General features: G+C 46.7%; 1 protein-coding gene across 3 annotated transcripts in view; it reads right to left on the bottom strand.

Moving 5' to 3' along the window:
• arhgap42b (Rho GTPase activating protein 42b) overlaps positions 1 to 20,000 on the bottom strand; it is a 59,919-nt gene that overhangs the window by 2,428 nt on the left and 37,491 nt on the right. Inside the window, exons 1-21 of one of the 3 annotated variants that reach the window (XM_081716023.1) lie at positions 17,379 to 18,022; positions 16,589 to 16,690; positions 16,224 to 16,334; positions 12,997 to 13,101; positions 11,373 to 11,502; positions 10,703 to 10,803; positions 10,180 to 10,289; positions 9,757 to 9,819; positions 8,065 to 8,143; positions 7,857 to 7,896; positions 7,466 to 7,528; positions 7,130 to 7,204; positions 6,728 to 6,812; positions 6,469 to 6,527; positions 6,107 to 6,212; positions 5,686 to 5,845; positions 5,280 to 5,430; positions 4,177 to 4,506; positions 3,814 to 3,970; positions 2,776 to 2,841; positions 2,492 to 2,571 (exon numbers count right to left, since the gene is read on the bottom strand). In XM_081716023.1, coding sequence (XP_081572149.1) covers positions 2,492 to 2,571; positions 2,776 to 2,841; positions 3,814 to 3,970; positions 4,177 to 4,506; positions 5,280 to 5,430; positions 5,686 to 5,845; positions 6,107 to 6,212; positions 6,469 to 6,527; positions 6,728 to 6,812; positions 7,130 to 7,204; positions 7,466 to 7,528; positions 7,857 to 7,896; positions 8,065 to 8,143; positions 9,757 to 9,819; positions 10,180 to 10,289; positions 10,703 to 10,803; positions 11,373 to 11,502; positions 12,997 to 13,101; positions 16,224 to 16,334; positions 16,589 to 16,690; positions 17,379 to 17,597 — 2,392 coding nt within the window. In that variant the 5' untranslated portion in view covers positions 17,598 to 18,022. Of the gene's footprint in view, positions 1 to 2,491; positions 2,572 to 2,775; positions 2,842 to 3,813; positions 3,971 to 4,176; positions 4,507 to 5,279; positions 5,431 to 5,685; positions 5,846 to 6,106; positions 6,213 to 6,468; positions 6,528 to 6,727; positions 6,813 to 7,129; positions 7,205 to 7,465; positions 7,529 to 7,856; positions 7,897 to 8,064; positions 8,144 to 9,756; positions 9,820 to 10,179; positions 10,290 to 10,702; positions 10,804 to 11,372; positions 11,503 to 12,996; positions 13,102 to 16,223; positions 16,335 to 16,588; positions 16,691 to 17,378; positions 18,023 to 20,000 lie in introns of those variants that run through there. The other 2 variants (XM_027010111.3, XM_027010112.3) reach the window with 2 other exon arrangements.

The following is a 20,000-nucleotide window of genomic DNA, read 5'->3' as shown; positions in this document are numbered from 1 at the left end:
GCAGACTACCCACGGTCTCTACTAACCACAGCAGACTACCCACGGTCTCTACTAACCACAGCAGACTACCCACGGTCTCTACTAACCACAGCAGGCTACCCACGGTCTCTACTAACCACAGCAGACTACCCACGGTCTCTACTAACCACAGCAGGCTACCCACGGTCTCTACTAACCACAGCAGACTACCCACGGTCTCTACTAACCACAGCAGACTACCCACGGTCTCTACTAACCACAGCAGACTACCCACGGTCTCTACTAACCACAGCAGACTACCCACGGTCTCTACTAACCACAGCAGACTACCCACGGTCTCTACTAACCACAGCAGACTACCCACGGTCTTTACTAACCACAGCAGACTACCCACGGTCTCTACTAACCACAGCAGACTACCCACGGTCTCTACTAACCACAGCAGACTACCCACGGTCTCTACTAACCACAGCAGACTACCCACGGTCTTTACTAACCACAGCAGACTACCCACGGTCTCTACTAACCACAACAGACTACCCACGGTCTTTACTAACCACAGCAGGCTACCCACGGTCTTTACTAACCACAACAGACTACCCACGGTCTTTACTAACCACAGCAGACTACCCACGGTCTCTACTAACCACAGCAGACTACCCATGGTCTCTACTAACCACAGCAGACTACCCACGGCCCTCGCTAACCACTAATCACAGCAGACTACTGTGGGATTGCATAAACTAAGTGAATGCTAAGCTTATATAAATAGAGAATAATGCGCAAGATGGACTAGGATGCTTGAATTAATAAAATAATTGCTGTATGTGCAGACATAATTACTGAATAACAGGGAATGCCTTGGATGTGCATATGTGCAATTGTGCAAGAAGACGTGTGCGTGACAGTTAGACAGAGGCGAGGGCTGAAATGGAAAAGTACTAAGCAGAAGTGGCACAAGGCAAGAAAACTATAAGTCTGTGTGTCGCGAAGTTATGCTTCAGATCTCACTCGCACTGTGCTGTGAAGTGACATCTCCAGAGCTCTGCATTAATAAAAGGCTACAAGGTAACGCACTGTTTCCGGTCTCTTCTTTCCTGCATTAACAAATACGACACTACCCACATTCCTCGCTAACCACGGCACACACTAACCACAGCAGACTACCCACGGCCCTCGCTAACCACGGCACACACTAACCACAGCAGACTACCCACGGCCCTCGCTAACCACGGCACACACTAACCACAGCAGACTACCCACGGCCCTCGCTAACCACGGCACACGCTAACCACAGCAGACTACCCACGGCCCTCGCTAACCACGGCACACACTAACCACAGCAGACTACCCACGGCCCTCGCTAACCACGGCCCACACTAACCACAGCAGGCTACCCACGGCCCTCGCTAACCACGGCGGCCCTCGCTAACCACGGCCCACACTAACCACAGCAGACTACCGGTGGCTTTCACTAACCACAGCCCATGGTAACCACGGACCCATGCTAACTCTGGTTCTTGTTAACCACAGCCCATTGTAACCAAGGCCTAGTCTGCCTTTTCTACTTGAATGTGCCAAAAATGTTGCTTTGGTGGCAATCCTGAATCCACATCTGCGGGATTTGTTCGTCTCTGAGTCATCTTGGTTTTGCTCTGTGCCTCATGGGTGATGTTACCATTTTGAACAAACCCAAAGAGCACAAGCAGACACATGTAAACACACTCCATTAGCATCAAAGCATTCAGGGACAGGAGGCTGCATTAACCACATAAACCTTTCACAAGGGAAGATGCAACACAACAGACTTTCTCCAAGAGCACTCACTAAATTCCAGCATCAACCACACACATCTCTGCCAGAACTGGTCCTAAACCGCCACAGACCCTCAGTGCTGCACAAACATCCTTGATCTTATAATTACAAAAGAGAACAAAGCCACTCAGGTTGAGCACGGCTCATTAAACGTGATCTGGAGGGGCCTGAGTCTCCAGGAGAATCAGAGGCTGCCTGAGTTTGGGTTCGTCATCCCAGGGGAGCTGGAGATGTGATAAAACTCATCACAGCTAGGTTATGGCGACCTGCACAAACTCCTTGGTGACCAGCCAAGCTATTTTGGAGTGGAAAACACAAGCCACTATAAAATCCCGAGGCAGCGGAGCAGGACAGAATAACAGCCGACAGCGTAGCGATTTCACGGGTATACACTGGTTGCCGCCTGTTTGCATGAAACACTTTCGTGGACTGTCTGACATTTGCAGAACAGTTAACATGGTGCGATTTTCTCCATTCTGTGAATTTCCTGTGGAATGATATGTGATTACAGCAGCACAGAAGCATGCGGTTCTTCTGCCCAAACGTGGACAAGCCCTAAAAATGTGATTGCTGAGGATAGTTTTACGTTTACGGAAGGATTTGTGAAGGGTTTAACGTGTGCTACATCAGCAGTAAATGTTCTAGACTGATAGCGGCTAGGAGCAAGTGGCTCTGTGTGCTGGGCCTGCTGGCTCACCGTTTGAAAAGTGCGCCCCCTGGGGGAAGCTCAGCTCATTGCTGTGCTCTGCCTTGCATGAGTATATTGCCTTGGCATCCCTGCAGGGACAAAAGAAGTGTTTTTTAAGCAGACAGAATCTACACCCTCCTGTTCATTACAAAACACACTCAGGTAACAGTAAACTTAGTCCACCTGCTTTATACAAAATATCAGCACAAGATCTGTGCAATGCTAAGCATAATTTAATATATAACTGACTTCTCTCTGTTTTAATTTTAGACTAATATTTAAATATACCATACCGTCCCACTGGAGTGGTCTGTGGAGCAGCTGAGGGGTTTTCAAACAGCAATGCTCTGGCTGCCACCCTAAAAGATGCAGAAAATACACAAACCAGTCAGTGGTGACGTCAAACATCCACATGCCATTATTTACTGGGGTGGTCTAACTGTTCTCCTCTTAGTCTCGCCAGTAGCTAAAGTAGAACTGTTATCATCACAAACCGCTTACAGCTCTGTGCTTGAAATAAATGTACTTTCGCTAACATTTTGGGTCATCTGTTCAGCATCTAGAGAAAGCCACTAGAAAATCATTGTGGGAACACTTCCTTTCTGTTCATGAACCAATCATGGCCAAAGAGGGCGGAGCTCAATTAGAGACCAAACAGTGAGTGGCCAGTGGCTTTCTTGTAGGGCCATGTGTGCCAGTAACAAGCAGGACAGAGGTACAGGGAGAAGCCAGGTCATCCCTTCCTCCACCACCCGCGAGACAAGTGTGACAACATATCCATCCCGAAAGACCGCGGGAACTGACCCGGGGATGCTGGGTCACGTCAACCCCGTGTGTGAATAGAATGTGATTAAGTTCGCTTACACAATAGGGGAAAAAAAAGAATTGATGCAACTCTCTCACTCATTCTGGCTCTTTCTCCCTCGTTCTGCTTTATTCCATGGTGCACATCATTTTCTTATCACTGCATGCATGCTGCTTAAGAAATGTTAAGCAAAATGTTCATCTTATTTATACACGTAAATAGTAGGTAATAAGTAGAAAAGATTAAAATTATGGTAATGAGTGGTAATGGTAATGACTGCACTCAGAGTTTAAAGCTTGGACAAGTTTGAAGCTTGGACGGGTGGATCTCACCAGCACTCTTGATTTATCACAGCGGTGTATTGTCGGGGAGCGCAAATCCATTTTCAGACGGGGCTGACTGCATATTTACGACAAAGAGAGCGTTTCCCTGCCGAGTTTCCAGCACGTGATTGGGCGGATTAATCTGAACAGTGGAGGAGGGGGGCGTCGGGTAGGCGTGGATTCAGCCAGGCCGGGGTACTCACACTGAGCCAGGTCTCTGGTATCCGCCCAGGCAGGTGTCGGGCCGCAGCCGCAGGGGCAGCTTGGGGGGCAGGTCAGAGCGAGCGGGCGCCCGGGAGCCGTCCTGCTGATCGGTGAGCAGAAGCAGGCTTGGCAGGGAGCCGGCACAGCCCCGGCGAGCTGAGGGCAAGAAGCCAAGATACTACAGCAGTGAGTCACAGGGGCGGCCAACGGGGCCGTGATCCAATCACATCCCATGCCACGCGGGAAAGACAAAACAAATATGAGTTATGGTGTTTTCCATGACAAGGAAAGAGGTTTGTGTTTATCGGAAACAAAGAGGAGCAGGGGAAATTCAGCCGGTCTGGTCTGAGTTTGCCGTTTACCTTCCGAGCTGTGCAATGGCCTGAGGGGCGGAGCGGCAGGCTGGGCTGCTCTCGCCACGCCTGCCGAGCAGTGTGGCGCTTTCTTTGGGGCCAAAGAGGACCTCGGACCGGTCGGAGCAGAGCTGTCCCTCTGGCGGTCCTCCGGGGAGCTGTCGGTCACTCCGGACCGGGCCAGGCCCTGGGGCCCGTTGGAAGGTGGGGCAGGAAGGCCCTCCTTGGGCTGCGGACGGCAGTGCGTCTTGGAGAAGGTGTTCTGCTCGGAGGAGTGTGAGGACAATGACTCCCTGCTGCCCATTGGGGTGCTGCTTGGGCTGCTGCTAAACGTGTCACCTGCGGGAATGCAAGCAAGTGAAAGGAAACACAAAGCACAGCGCAATACAGCAGAGTACAGGCCTGCCTGCAGTCAGAGGTAATAAGCCAAGATTTCTGGAGATACCACTTTCCTAATGTTTGTTGTGGTTCCCCTGCTCTGGTGTTGCGGTTCCCTTAGCAACCTGCCATCTGTTCCTGGTTTAGCCCCTTGCTTTGTTTTTACTGCCCTTGTTTTTTCACACCTGTGTCTCGTTAGGCCTTGTTAGTGTGTTTATACTCCTTTATTCCTAAACCTCCTTGTTGGTCTTTAAATATTCTCCTGTTGCGCTTGTGTGAGTTCTCTCGTGTCTCGTGATTCTTCTGACTTACCCGTTGTTTTTTCTATGTTTGCTATTTCGCCTGTATGTTAGTCTACAGTTACGCTCTGCTTGTGTGTTTAGTTTCCCCCCATGGGTCTCCATTTGCTTTGTGTCCTGTTCCGTTCTTTTGTTTTCATTATGTCTGAGGATTGTGTTTTTACGCGTCATTTAAATAAAATAATTGCAGTTATGCACTTGCATCAAGTCCTGCCTGACACGGCATATCAATGTTCATAAGTGCAAATCTAAATAACACATTAAAATGAAAACACGCACGATTACTGCTTTATTTTTTTAAGCGACGGTAGAGACAGTCAATTCTAATATGAAAATCCTTCAAAAATGCCACTGCTGTATTATCCGAATGTACTGAGTACATCTAAATAGAATTACAACGCATGATAACTGGAGCGAGCGGAGGGCCAGACTCACTGTCTGTGTCGGGCAGGCACAGCGTGGGCGTGTAGGGGCTCTTCTGCTTGCGAGGTCCTGTGGAGAGGCAGACGGCCCTGCTCCGGCGGGACTCTGCGCGGGACTGAGGCTCCGGCAGGGGCACGTTGGGGTCCGGAAGCTGGTGGAAGATCTGCGGGAGGCAGCCACACAAACAGGGTGTGAAAACGAAAACACATGGCCTTACCACATATCGCCACTGTCACACGGAAAACTCCTAACTGGGCTGTGTCTTTTCAGTTTTTAGCAAGGCACAATGCATTGTCACAGGCGTTCAGTTTCTTTACAGCGCTAAGGAATGGACTCAGAATGCGGTGAGTGGGAGGCCTGGCACTTGTCTTTAAAGAGTGGGAGGAGCTGCGTATGCGTGTGAGTGGGGTAAACCCGCCTTTTCGAAATTCTCGATCAGGATTTCCACCACCACGTTCTGGAACTTGATGTTCATCATGGCGGCCACGGTCTCCTCCTGGGAGCGCATGAGCGTCGGACCGAAGATCACACCCAGGTTGGACACGGTCATCATGTTACTTTTACTGTGCGCGGACACCCTACAGAGGACCAGACATGCACATGAGCATACGCACAGGAGCGCACACACACGCACACACACACACACACACACACACACACACACACACACACACACACACACACACACACACACACACACACACACTATTGAAACTAGCAGAATACAGCAATACAATCCACAGGAAAAAATTAACTCGACTGATTGGTAAACAGTATATTTGAATATATCAACACAGACTAAATGAACACATAATGTTTAATAGTGAGGGCAAACTCACATAAGCAGGTGCTTTATTAGGATTTCCAACATCTCCTTATTTCGGTCGGGCAGCTTGTGGACCAGAGTGTGCACGGCACACACTCTGTAATTCTGGTCATCAGACTCTGTGACAAAACACCACACCCAGATGCTACAGTTTAATCTCAAACAGATTGAACTGTTACCGTAGTTACAGTAGAGTACCTGAGCAGAGACACCCTATTTTATCAGAAATTTCCACTTGGTGCCTTTCAATGTACAGAACATGTAAGACTGATCCAAAGTAATTCTGAGTGTCAAACGACTTTATGACATTGCTGAGATATGAAGGCAGACAGACAGACAGATCAAGACAACTGTCCTTTCTCTGAGTTGACTTACTGACAGCCATGATGAAATCTTCATGAAGCTTGTATGTCATTAGAGGATCAGAGAGGCACCTAGTGGACAGGGTGAGGAATTACAACTTGTGATTCCAACCTTCTTCACCCCTCACGACTCACCAATATGGACCAACCGTCACTTAGTGTAAGTTATTAACCAGAATGCACTCCTCACACACTCACTGCCTTGCACAGCCCTATTATAGGGGATAATGGCCAATTAATAGTCAGAATAAAGAGGACTGGAGCAGGCTTACCTGAGATAATTCTTTAGGCCACTGGTGATGGTCTTATTGTCCCAGATTTCAGGGTCTAATTCCATGTCAGATGGGGCTTTGGATGCTGTGAGATGGACCTTTGATATTAATAGACCAGACGACTGTCTAATACAGATTATTATTAAAGTCCCTTTTGGCTAACCAGCACAGACAGGACTAAATTAATAAATAATAATATTGTATAATATAGATCTAGAGTTGGGTTTCAGAGAAGATTATTTGATTTAAACAGAGATTATACAATGTACACATTTAGGCTTCTCTATATGGTTTAACTACAATGTTAATATGTTAACCCTAGTTAGGTGTTTCCACCGTTATCTACCCGTTGACATGGAAATGCAGTAATTTGCTGAGGATCTCTGAGGTGGAGACACTTACAGAAGACTGTAGTCAGGAGCTTCTGCACCTTGGAGTTGACTCCTCCTATACGATATAAGCCCATAGTGTTGATTCCTAATTAGGTGTGTGTGTGTGTGTGTGTGTGTGTGTGTGTGTGAAAAGAAAAAGAGAGAGATGAAGTGCAGTCACACATATTCTCATCAAAAAAGATTCTTACACAAACCACGTGAACATTCCCGTTAAGGACTACGAAAATGTGGCCTGAGGTAATTTGAGGTAATGTGGCCTGAGTATGGGGCAGAGTTTGGAAGACGACACCGGCCCTCCCAAACGCAGCTAAAGGCCTCCAGCAGGGAAGTGTGCTCCTCCACTCACCCCTCGCCTCCACCATGCTGATACACCTCCTCACGAAGTTAAAGCCGGCCTCGTTCAGATGCGCTGTGGAGAGAGAAGTGGGGAGCAAAGTGCACGTGAGCGCTCGAGGCTCCTCTCAGGGTCAGAGTGGCAAGCACCCAGCAAGCCCGCACTTGACCGGTGGACAACACAGCTCCGAGACAGATGAGAAAAAGCAGACTAGTCTGAACGAGAAGTCCTCGGGAGGGTAGGCCAGATCAGGGCTTTCTGCTGACCTCCCCCTGACACAACGGCTAGTTCTCACAGATAAGGTTTCCAAGGATGTAAAGTTAAATATTAATCCTTCACGGCAAAACATTACAAATACAATTAATGAGCAAAAATAAATAAAATAAATAAAAACAAGACTCACTCTCCTCTTTCTTGCTTAGGATGGCTGGCAGATTGTAGATCTAGTAGAGGAAAGTATGACATTAGGACATTTTTCAGGTCAAATCGTATTTACATTTACTTAATTTATTTAATCTTATTTTGATTCTAACTCTTCAACAAGGTGGCTCTTCAACGAGTAGAGGGCAGTAGTGGGTAAAGATGTGTGATACATCTCTGCAGGGACTCACCGGCTCCTTGCCGTCCATGGCCTCCAGCCAGAGTCTCCTGTTGGACTCGGAAAGTGCTTGCAAGGTGATGATCCCATGCCTGTGGACCGAACATCTCACACACACACACACACACACACACACACACACACACACACACACACACACACACACACACACACACAGACACATGCACAGAGACGTACACATACACAGAGATGCACAAAAACACACACACCCCCACTCACACACATGCACAAATATACATACACCCAAACACATGTGCACGCACATACACACACAGATGCACAGACACACAGACACACACACCAACACACACACACACACACACACACACACACACACACACACACACACACAAGCATGCTTAAGGGACTGCACACTGCAGCTATAAAAGACCCACAGAAACACTGCCTGTGGACACTACCCCAGGGTCGCCATGGTTTCCACACCAGGTACCATCTGACCGGGCAGATCTGGGTTCTTAAGCTTTCCTCAATCCTCTGAGTGCAAGACCTGCTCTGAACACTGCCACCCACATTGCTGAAAAACTACAATCTACACAAATATATTTGACAGGTAGCACCCAACATTACAGATAAAACAAAGTCACATTTAATTCAAGTACAAATGCAAATAATTGTGCAGCACAGTTGTGCAAGCGAATTGTACACGCATCTCACCAAAACGCACACATTAGTTCCAGTGGTGGCAATGACCCTGGCATGGTGCATGGTTACCGCTAGCTCACAACCGCTGTTGCCTGCAATTGTTCAGGGGGGTGTGGGTGGAGCGTGGCCTCAAAGCCCCTCCCAGGTGCACGGGGAAGGCAGAAGCTGCACGGGGTTGAGCGAGGCCTAAGGACTAAGCACCTTGCGGTGGGGTTCAGGGTATGTGTGTGGGGTGCGAAGTGGAGCGCGCAAGGGGGCGTTCTTCCTACTCGCCTGGTGGGCGGTGCGCTCAATGATCCCACCCAATCCCAGAGACACACACACACACACACACACCAGATTCCACTTGACTATGTTCGTTAGCTGAGCCTGAAGTGCTTGAAGACGGGGACAATAAACCGTGTCCTGCTAGGACCTTCCAAGATTGGAAATGAAGAACTCTGATGTAATCTAGAGCTGTCTGTATTCCACACGTGGAAAAATCCGCACTGGTTGTCAAACATTCCCCCGACGCTCAGTCCCCATCTCGCTATAACATACAACACTTTATGTTTCTTGAGCTACCTCTTTAATATGAAGAGCTGATTCAGTGCTCCACTGGGTGAGCCATAACCGCTGTGTTTTACTGGGCTCTCAGTGCCTGTCCAAAACAGGTGCTGAATTAGGAAGCCGTGCTATTTTGTTCCCTCGTGTCGAGTGAGCCAATGCAATCTCTCAAATAGACACGAGGTGATGGAGGGAAAAAAAACAAAAAAACAAAAGCTCCGATTTCAGTTCAGCCTAATTCGTGCCATCGTGTCATCACTTGCAGGTGAGCGGAGATCACATCCCTTCTAAAAAAACAAAAAGAGTGCTATCCTCACCCTCCCCCGCTGATCACGTGATTTTGTGGGGTCAGTGGAATTAAAAATGGCAGCAGGATCAGCAGAAGAGGTGATCAATAAGAACGGGAGGAGGTGAACTGAATTTAAAAGCACTGCACATGCGCCGTGACATGCACCCGCAGCAGACGGTCACGTACCGGGCTTTACAGAAAAACTGCAGTGGTCTGAAAAGAGTTCCACGACAGACGGTATTTCTACATCTACACAGACACAAAGAAAGGACAGAATGCAAATGGAAGACAGTTCATCAGACACATGAGCGCAGCCTCACACTAGGTGGGCAAACGCACACAGCTCCTTACCCAGATACCCATTTGGATGCCATGTTAATGTGCAGTATGTGGCCACTTTACTAAGCTGTGGACACTGAGCGTTTGCACTGAGTTTTTCTTTTTTACACTGGTACAATACACAGTTGCCTCCCGATATAGTAAGAACAAAAACAAGTTTAAGGTTTTAAGTCACGAGCAAAGATTTGCTACGCGTAAGCAGGCAGGACACGGGAACGCCGCATGTCAGGCCAAGGAGAGGATGAGGAGAGAGGAGGAGTGAGCAGTCACCTCTCCACCACCTCCACGTCGAAGCAGAAGCGCCTGTCGATGGAATCCGTCTTCCTCCGTATGCAGGACTTCAACTTGAACATCTCAGAGGGGTTCAGCACCACGCCATTCTGCCAGAGAGAGGCACGGAAACCGAGTGAGGAGCAGACGACCAGATTCAGAACCAGGTTCAGAACCAGGTTCAGAAGTAGAATGCTTTATTTCAGCAGGTATGTGACAATATGAGGAATTTGCCCTTAAATGGCCACATGTAAAATACTAGGAAAAAATAAACAGCTCACTGGACTATTAACAGCTATAAATAAAAACAAAAAATATAATAAACAAGTATATAACTAAAAAAGTATATGACGCAACTGAGAATAATACAAATACAGAGAATACCTCTGTTAGGTATGAAGAGATATAAAAATGTTCTAATGAATATGTATAGTTTGAAAGGTGATGGAAGGTACACAGAAAGAGTCAGAGAAAGAGTTTCAAACTCATGCTTGATTCATGTAAGCCTACAGCCACACTGCACCTGTTTGGCTGTGGGCTTGGCCTCTGTGTTGGTCATGGTGAAGGTCTTAGTCCCCTTCTCATACGTGCAGTAATGTCGTATCCAGGTGCACCCCAGAGGTCCTGGAAGATCGCAAATCAGACATTACTGGTCACTTCCTATTGCTCCACAGTTTCTAATAGTTTTCTGTTGTTCAGGTCCCCAAAGTAGTGTCTCATGTAGCTCAGTTTTGAAAAAGGCAGAACATTTCCTCCATATAAAGATATCTGCACAGTCTTCCACCAGGGGGCAATGTTGATCTGCACCCAGTCTACCTAGAAACACGTTCAAAACTGCATTCATAAACAGGTCAGATAAATCAATGTTTGGCATTCAGATGAAACTCTTATTCCTCCGCTGAACTGAGGGCACATGAAAGCAAAAGGACTTAAAAGGGTCGGAGTGAGGAGGACAGATGAAAGCGAAGACACATCAAAGGTGAGTGGAGTGCACACAGGCCACGCAGCCAGCACATAGCTCTCTGCAGCGGTCCGAGAATCCGCGGTTTGATGTTGCATTTGTAAAGCTGACAGTGACCAAACTCTGGTGCTCGGACGAATCACAGCTTCCAGTTCTCTGGTACTGAGACCGAGAGGGAAGGAGGGAGAGAGAAAGAGAGAGAGGGAGATATGGAGGAAATGGACAGACTCACGTTTCTCCTGAACGTAGAGGTATCCCTCCATGGTCCACCGTCCTGGGGGCTTCTGGTCCTGGTCCGCTGACCTCACCCTCTTCATCAGCTTCTCCACTTCCTGCTTGGTGCTCAGAAAGTTGTTCCTCGTCTTCATCACACAAACGTGCACACATGTGTACCCACGCACATACACACACCCGCGTACGTGTAAACACACAGTTCTGGATCTTAGCAGCACAACAGAAAGCTGTCATGTCAACAGGGTCTGTTCAGAGTGGGATGTTGTTTAATATGACATGCAGGAGGAGAACAGATAACAGGAAGGCAGGAAACATCACTTAGAGTACAAGGGCGGATCTACAGGACAGGGGTTAAACTACAGCACAGGGGTTGATACACACAGGGGTCGAACTATAGAACAGGGGTTGTTCTACAGCACAGGATTTGATCTACAGCACGGGCTGATCTACAGCACAGGGTTTTATCTATAGCGCAGGGTTTGATCTACAGCACAGGGGTTGATCAATGTCACAGGGGTTGATCTACAGCACACCGGTTGAGCTACTTCACAGGGGCCGATCTACAGAACAGGGGTGAGATCTACAGCACAGGGATTGATCTACAGCACAGGGATTGATCTACAGCACGGCGGTTGTTATACATAACAGGGGTTGATCAACATCACAGGGGTTGATCTATTGCACAGGGGTTGATCTTTTGCACAGAGGTTGATCTACTTCACAGGGGCCAATCTACAGGACAAGGGTTGAGCTACAGCAAAGGGGTTGATCTACGGCACAGGGATTGATCTACAGCCCAGGGGTTGATCTACAGCTCAGGTATGCTCAACAGGACAGGGACCGATAAACAGCACAGGTATGATCAACAGCACAGGGGTCAATCTACAGTTCAGGGGCCGATCTGAAGTTCAGGGGCTGATCTAAACCTCTGGGGCAGAGAAGGAGAAGGAATTTGCATCTCAAATCTCCAACTTGGTTAATCCAAATTCAGACACTCTTAGTGAAAGTGGCATTGGGCAGCTGCAGATGGTTTATACAGAGCTTTCTTTGTCTCGTCACTCCTACGAGCTAGTCCGCTTGCCTTCTGCTATGGCTCTGCTTCATACACAGCACGTGTGTATGGTGTGGCTCCTAACAGAAGGTCACTGAACAAGGTCATGTATGGAAAAACACAATTAAATAATGACAAAATATTTGGGCTGTGCTGCACATGCACGAGTTGACATTTAAAATATGCTAATAAGTGAATAATGCTACAAAATTATTTGAAGAAACCTGGGTTTATGGCCTGTTGGTCAGATTCAGAAGTCCTAATAGATGCTATTTTCTCGCAAGTGTGGAAACAAACTAGGCTCATTAGGACACAAAAGGCCAGAACCCCGGACAGATTTCTCACAGAGAAGGCCAGAGCACTCCTGCTTAGACACGTCTCACAGAGAAGGCCAGAGCAGTCACACGGACACTCATCTCACAGAGAAGGCCAGAGCAGTCACACAGACACACGTCTCACAGAGAAGGCCAGAGCAGTCACACGGACACGTATCACAGAGAAGGCCAGAGCAGTCACACAGACACTCATCTCACAGAGAAGACCAGAGCAGTCATACAGTCAGACTTCTTACATTCTGCAGGTTGAACTGAAGCTGCTGCTTGTAGGGCTCAAACTCATGGGCCAGTTCATACCCCTCGTGATAGAACGTGAACAGACCCTGTAGGAAAGCCAGGAGCTACAGAATAACAAGAAGAAGAGTTCAGTCAGTGTGTATATGTGCATGTGTGTGTGTGTGTGTGCGTGCGTGCGTGTGTGTGTGTGTGTATAGGTGTATGTGTGTAGGTATGTGTGTGTGTGTGTGTGTATAGGTGTATGTGTGTAGGTATGTGTGTGTGTGTGTGTGTGTGTGTGCGCACGTGTGTGTATAGGTGTATGTGTGTAGGTATGTGTGTGTGTGTGTGTGTGTGTGTGTGTGTGTGCGCGTGTGTGTGTGTGTGTGTGTGTGTGTATAGGTGTATGTGTGTAGGTATGTGTGTGTGTGTGTGTGTGTGTATAGGTGTATGTGTGTAGGTATGTGTGTGTGTGTGTGTGTGTGTGTGTGTGTGTATAGGTGTATGTGTGTAGGTATGTGTGTGTGTGTGTGTGTGCGTGTGTGTATAGGTGTATGTGTGTAGGTATGTGTGTGTGTGTGTGTGTGTGTGCGCGCGCGTGTGTCCGAATCTCAAAAAAATGAAATAAATGCCCAATTTCTTTTTCTCCTGTGTTTTTGTTGTTGTTGTATTATTAGAATTTGTTTATGCTGTAATTATGCTGGGGCCACACCTCTCAGGTGGCAGCTCTACATACCTGAGATCAGGGCAGGCAGGCAGCTGCTGCAGACGAGGAAATTACAATATAAACCCCACTTCCCACAATACTTAATTAAGTACACAGCCTCATATAAAAATAATACTATGTTTTGCAAGTTTTCATCTTTTTTTTGCAAAGGTGGGCCCCTGCATAAAGCTTGTGCTGAATCCAGACAGGAGCAAACAGATTTTTTTCACAAGAAATAAAATTTGTTTCTTGATGGTGATGGTTGTTTTTGTGGTTTGGTTCTGTAATAATGGATGCAGATAATGGTGGGCCAGTGGCTTGTAAGCACAGGAGCCCAGCAGCATTCGTATGCAGCTTTGAAGGACCCGCTCACTATGTTGAAGCCAGACCTTAGTGAGATCTCTCTGCAATATACTGTAAATAATAAATTGTATGTTGCCTAAGATTCTACACATAAGCACACATTCACATCTTCAACACGTGTGGCCAGGCACATCAGTAGGCCTGTTTCAGAGCTATAGCCCCTCCTTAAATGTTCTTTAGTCCCCATCCCCCAAATAAGCAAGCATTATTAGTTTAGGTTTTCAATACTTCTCATTTATTCTATCTTATTCAACCGCGCCATCGTGTCTCCACATTTACAATATACCGAGAAAAGGGAGTAATAGCACAACAGCCCTGAAACCTGAATCACAATTTGAGTCGGAAAGCTTTAACGTTTGGGTGATCTGTGACACCATTACCGATCGCTCCGCACTGCTTTGCTAAAATCTCAATCAGTTTGTGTCGCACTACATGCGAGCCAGACCATCTCTGTGTCAGTGGATGTTGCTGAAGACTGCGTAACTTCAACATAAAAGTTATATCACATTATTTGGATGAAAATACCTGATGACAGATTACCAAATTTTAATGTAACATTACTTAAAAAACAAACCAAAAACGCCTTCTGCGTTGAACAATCCGACATTAAGGGCAGGTCTTAATGGATGGCTTGCTCTTTTACATTTTTGCTGTTCTCCTGGAGGGCTTAGACCCTGTTCACAAATCTTTACCGACGTCTCTGCCGTGCACTTTTGCTCTGCTCTGCTCTGCTAAAATCTCAGCCAGTTTGTGTCGTGCTATGTGTGAAAATGTCTCTGTCAGAGAACGCTCATGAACAATGTGTAACTTCAGCAGAAAAGTAAGGAGAAAACAAAATCTGAATGTCTGTTACTAATTTCTGAAATGAAATTGACAGAGAAACCGTGACGATGATGGAAAAAAAGGCTAATGTTTTGCATTAGACAGTACGGCATTTAGGGCAGGTGTTCACGGATGGTTCTTTTTCATTTTGCCAGTTCTCCTGGGGGGCTTAGCCCCCCTATTCGTACATTCCTAGTCATGCCCCGGTGCATGGCTCTGATACGCTGGCTCTCTTAAACTGTTCTATTTATTCTGTACTTTTTTTCCCCTCTCCCTTAGTGCCATGTCTGCTTGTCTGATGTCTACATAGCACAACTGTTCCCATAGCTTTGGTATGCAGAAACGTACTGTTTCTGTGTGACCCGGGGTTAGTGGACTTTTATTTGCGCATAAGTTGATAAATGTCATATAAATTATATATTCTCTGGCAAATGCAAACAGATCCAAAAACAAAAACGTGACACTAAGACCTTCTACTCAAAGCATATTCTGAACGACTATATGAACATATGACTAAACAGCACTGTCGGACAGCTACAGAAGGGTATTAATTTTCTCAGCATTAATGAAGTCGGTGAGGTCGTACTATACAGGAAACATTGTTCTAATCTGGGGCGGGTAACACAGAGTGTTCTGCGTGCTGTGCCAGTCTGGCTGGAAGCCTCGCCCTCGTCTGCTGGTGCGTTCTCACACAGCACACCAAACCTCTGGCCTCGCTCACGTAACATCCCGGGACGAGCCGTCTAATTCGTGACCGTTTTTTTTTAGCGAGAGTAAGGGCTAGCGATGTCATATTTCAGGACGGGTTCACGGGACGCGGAGATTTATGCCTTCGGCCCGCGCTCACAGACATCCCTGTCAGAAGCTGTAAACAAACAGAGGCCTGAAGGATCATTCAGTCTTAATACCTGAGAACCTAATGGTTCCTGCTACTGGCCTGCATGGGAAATGTTTAAATTATTCAACGTAATGGCACATCAGTTGAATTTTCTTAATGCTCATGGTAGTTTATATAGCAGCTCTGTGCACACTACGGGCAAAACATGCTGCACATTAATACACACAGGCACAATAATAAAATGTACAATAAGTAATAAGAAGTCAGCCACTGCACAGAGTCTGCCGAGTTCTGCTGGCTGGATATGAAATGGATATTAGAGTTCGTTACTGATGATCACTTCATAAACTGTTACCCACAGTGTACTTGTTGTTGGTATGAAAGTGATTTCAGGGCTTATTTTGAATGGATATGAATGTGTGTGAGTGCATGCATATATGTGTGAGTATGTACATGTAAGAATGTGTGTATGCGTGTGTGTGACTATTTGATCACCGCAATCTCAGATGCCATCTTACCGGCTCGACAAACTCAAATTTCTTCTTCTCCTGGACCTCCTGGATCTTGAACACATACTCCAGAGAGGCGTCGTAAAAGACCTGCCTGTCCTTATCAATCTGTGCATCTGCCTGAGAACACACAAGGAGCGTCGTTACCTCAGACACGGAAAGAAGCCGACTGCTGCCGGACCGATGCTGTCGGTGGGTCTTGCTTGTGTTGTGGTTAAAAGCCTCATCGCTGAGTGTGAGTCCCAGCACCTGCGTTAGTCATCTACACACAGCATGTGCCGTCTCACCCAGGATGTGTCTGGTTTGGGGGGTTTAACCAGCTATGGCAAGCAGAAAATTGCTTTCCCATTTCTAGAACCCCTTTTGTGACTCACCTCTTGGAGGCATGACTCCTTTTTCCTGGAGGACAGGTTAAGGTGCTTCTCCAGGGTTGAATAGTACTTCTCAGTCTCTTTGTCAAACTTTTTCTTTCCTTCCTGTCAGAGGTGAACAAATATAGGGAGAAATGTGAATTTGGAACATACAAAAAAATCCCAAGGTGGAACCAGGTGTTGGGTACTGCAATATGTGAAATTGTAATTTGAGTAATCGAGACAGTCATGGTTCTATAAGACATAATCAGTTCATCTTTCCAAACGTCTCAGCCCCTGGGGAACATAATATAACTTAATATGTAATATCAGAGGCACAGGGCCTTTTACGGGACAACATAAGATGTGATATGCATGGTGAGCCACTAGGTGGAGCTCTAAATCTGCATCAACATATCACGATCCCCGTCTTGATCACAGAGCAGTTCACACCATATGTACACCGTATAGTCTCTGTTCTATCACACCCACTCTAATCTCATGAAAGAATTGTTAATTAGCTGACAAGTTTACAAGGTTGTGTTGGAAGCAATAAAAACATTATAATATGCAGAGCAGGTATATTCCAGGACCCAGAGAGGGCATAGATAGATAACTGTGTCCGTATTGTCTGTATATTTACATTCGGTGGTTTGTACTACACAAGGCTATCTGAGAACAAGAATATTTGGTGTTCCGTGGGAACTGTTTCTTAAAACCGAACTTGAGGATAACGCCACGTTTCGTCAGACAGTTCCAACTGGCATACACAAAGGCACCGCAGAGGTCTGCGAGACAAAGAGAAAAGCAGCACCTTGGAAGCATATTCCTGTTGTGGGCCACCCCAGTGCCAGGGCTGGAGGGTGGCGAAGACCACGTTCTTCGTGCCAAAGCTGGCCTCTGAGGAAACCCACGACTCACGGTGGAACGGGCTGGAGGTCTGCTCAGGGCGTGCTCGTCTCTGGGCAGCGGCACAGCCCACTCCATTAGTTAGAACCGCGTTAGGATCGCTGCAGGGCATGCGTCGGTTCATTTTGCAGCCAGTAGCAGTCGAAGGAGAGACGAGGAGCCCTTCCAAGAACAGAGGAGCGAGACCAATGTCTAAGGAGCACGGTGCTATTGAAGACGTATCAGAAAGGGCCGGCGGACAGAGCAGGAAGCCGGAAAAAGCAACGCGGGGAGCCGAAAGCAGCCAGAAGGGCGGCGAGAGAGGTTGGAGGCGTGCACGGCGGGCCGCGCATGAGGGAGCAGCCACTGAAGCAAAGCGGAGGATATTTGCTTCACCTCCCCTGGTCCCTGTGCTAACCACTGGCTCAGGCTAATGTGGGCTGATAGGGCCTGGCTAAACATTACACTCGAGCAATCTTATCCCCGGTTCAAAAACACTCCGACAAAAGACGCACTGAGGACACAGACAGAACCTCCATGGCAACACCACAAAATCAATAAATAATTTCACCGCCAGGATTCTGTATCTCGTCACCACCACCGCACCCAGGGAAATGATCTTGTCAGAGGGGAAAAAATGGTGTCTATATTTCAAGGGCTCCCATGGGATGGGAGTTAAAAAAAATAAAATACACAAACAAATGAATAAATATATTAGCTTGGGCTTTGAGAGACAGTTTTCTATATTTTCCCCTCAGGTTTGTGTATGTTTTATTAGAGCATAAAACAAGATGACAATGTAACTTAGAGCTTGATGACATATTTCTCAAGAAGCAAATGCTACTTAAGCTCATGAGAGCGCGCACACACACACACACACACACACACACACACACACACACACACACACACAGTAAAGAGAGAATGAATGAGAGAAAGAAAAAATTAAATTAAAAGCTTGAGGCCTTCACAGAACTCCCATCGGGGCTACTGTGATAACTTCATCATACGGAATTTTAAAGTGTACACACACACACACACATAAAACAGGATATAGGGAACACGTAGACAGACCAGGAAACACAGGCAACTTCTTCAGTTATCTGGAGCGAGTCAAACTGCTGTGATGTTTAGCTATCCCAGTGGGGAGGCTGAATGCTGGTTTTATCTTCAGTAATCTTCAGTAACTGCTTACACGTTGACGGTGTGTCCATTTACTGAAGGAACCTCTAGCAGGGTCATTCAGCATTAGGGCCACTTTAGAGACCATAAAAATGTTTTTGAGCATGAGCAAACACACACACACACACACACACTATATATATATATATATATATATATATATATATATATATATATATATATATATATATATCAGTATTCGCAGTTTACCTCTCTGCCTGTCTGTCTCTCTCTCTGCCTCGCATCCACCCATCCACACACACACTCACACACAGAAAGCAAAAGGACAAAGATAAACAGTCTAAGGACACATGGACGTGTAAATGATCTGCAAATTCTAACCCTTCTTAGCTCTCCTTTCCTTTTTGGAGCATCTAATTTTGTCAAGCCGAGGGCTCCATCTCCAGTCATTTGTCCTTATCTCTCACATGCCATCTATCACATCTCTCTTTCATCTCTCTCATGTCTCATGTCTGTCTCATCTCTCTCTCATGTCCCATGTCTGTCTCATCTCTCTCTCATGTCTCTCATCTCTCTCCCATGTCTTTCTCATCTCTCTCTCATCTGTCTCTCATGTCTCATGTCTGTCTCTTCTCTCTCATGTCTCTCTCATCTCTCTCTCATCTCTGTCTCATGTCTCTCATTTCTCTCTCATGTCTCTCTCATGTCTCATGTCTCTCTCATCTCTCTCTCATGTCTTGCTCATATCTCATGTCTGTGATCTCTCTCATGTCTTGCTCATATCTCATGTCTGTGATCTCTCTCATGTCTGTCTCATCTCTCTCTCATGTCTCTCATCTCTCTCTCATGTCTCACTCATGTCTCATGTCTGTCTCATCTCTCTCATGTCTCTCTCATTTCTCCCTCATCTCTCATCTCTCTCTCATGCCTCTCTCTGTCTCTCTCATGTCTCTCTCATGTCTCTCTCATGTCTCTCTCATCTCATGACAGAGATGAGGGAGAGATCAGAGAGAAATGAGAGATGAGAGAGACATGTGAGAGAGATGAGAGACATGAGAGAGATGAAAGAGACATGTGGGAGATGAGAGAGATATGAGAAAGATGAGAGACATGAAACAGAGAGCTCATCTCTTTCTGTTCTCTTAAATGACCATTGGCTTCTCTTTTTCGCTATAATGTTGCAGAGAACAATAATTGCAGTGGGTTTTGTTTAGAAAGTCTTCATCAAATGAGTGTGCTCCACCACGCCTCTGCATTCCAGAGCAGAGGAATTCCCACAACCTCACGCACGCTCATCTCCATCCCCACAACCTCACGCACGCTTATCTCCATCCCCACAACCTCACACACGCTTATCTCCATCCCTGCAGCCTCACACATGTTCATTTCCACTCATCCATGTCTA

The sequence above is a fragment of the Electrophorus electricus genome, chromosome 6 (assembly GCF_041902795.1).
Source record: "Electrophorus electricus isolate QZ-2024a chromosome 6, ASM4190279v1, whole genome shotgun sequence".
Lineage (NCBI taxonomy): Eukaryota > Metazoa > Chordata > Actinopteri > Gymnotiformes > Gymnotidae > Electrophorus > Electrophorus electricus.
Note: the sequence above shows the minus strand (reverse complement) of the source record. Positions and strands in the feature narration are given on the sequence as shown.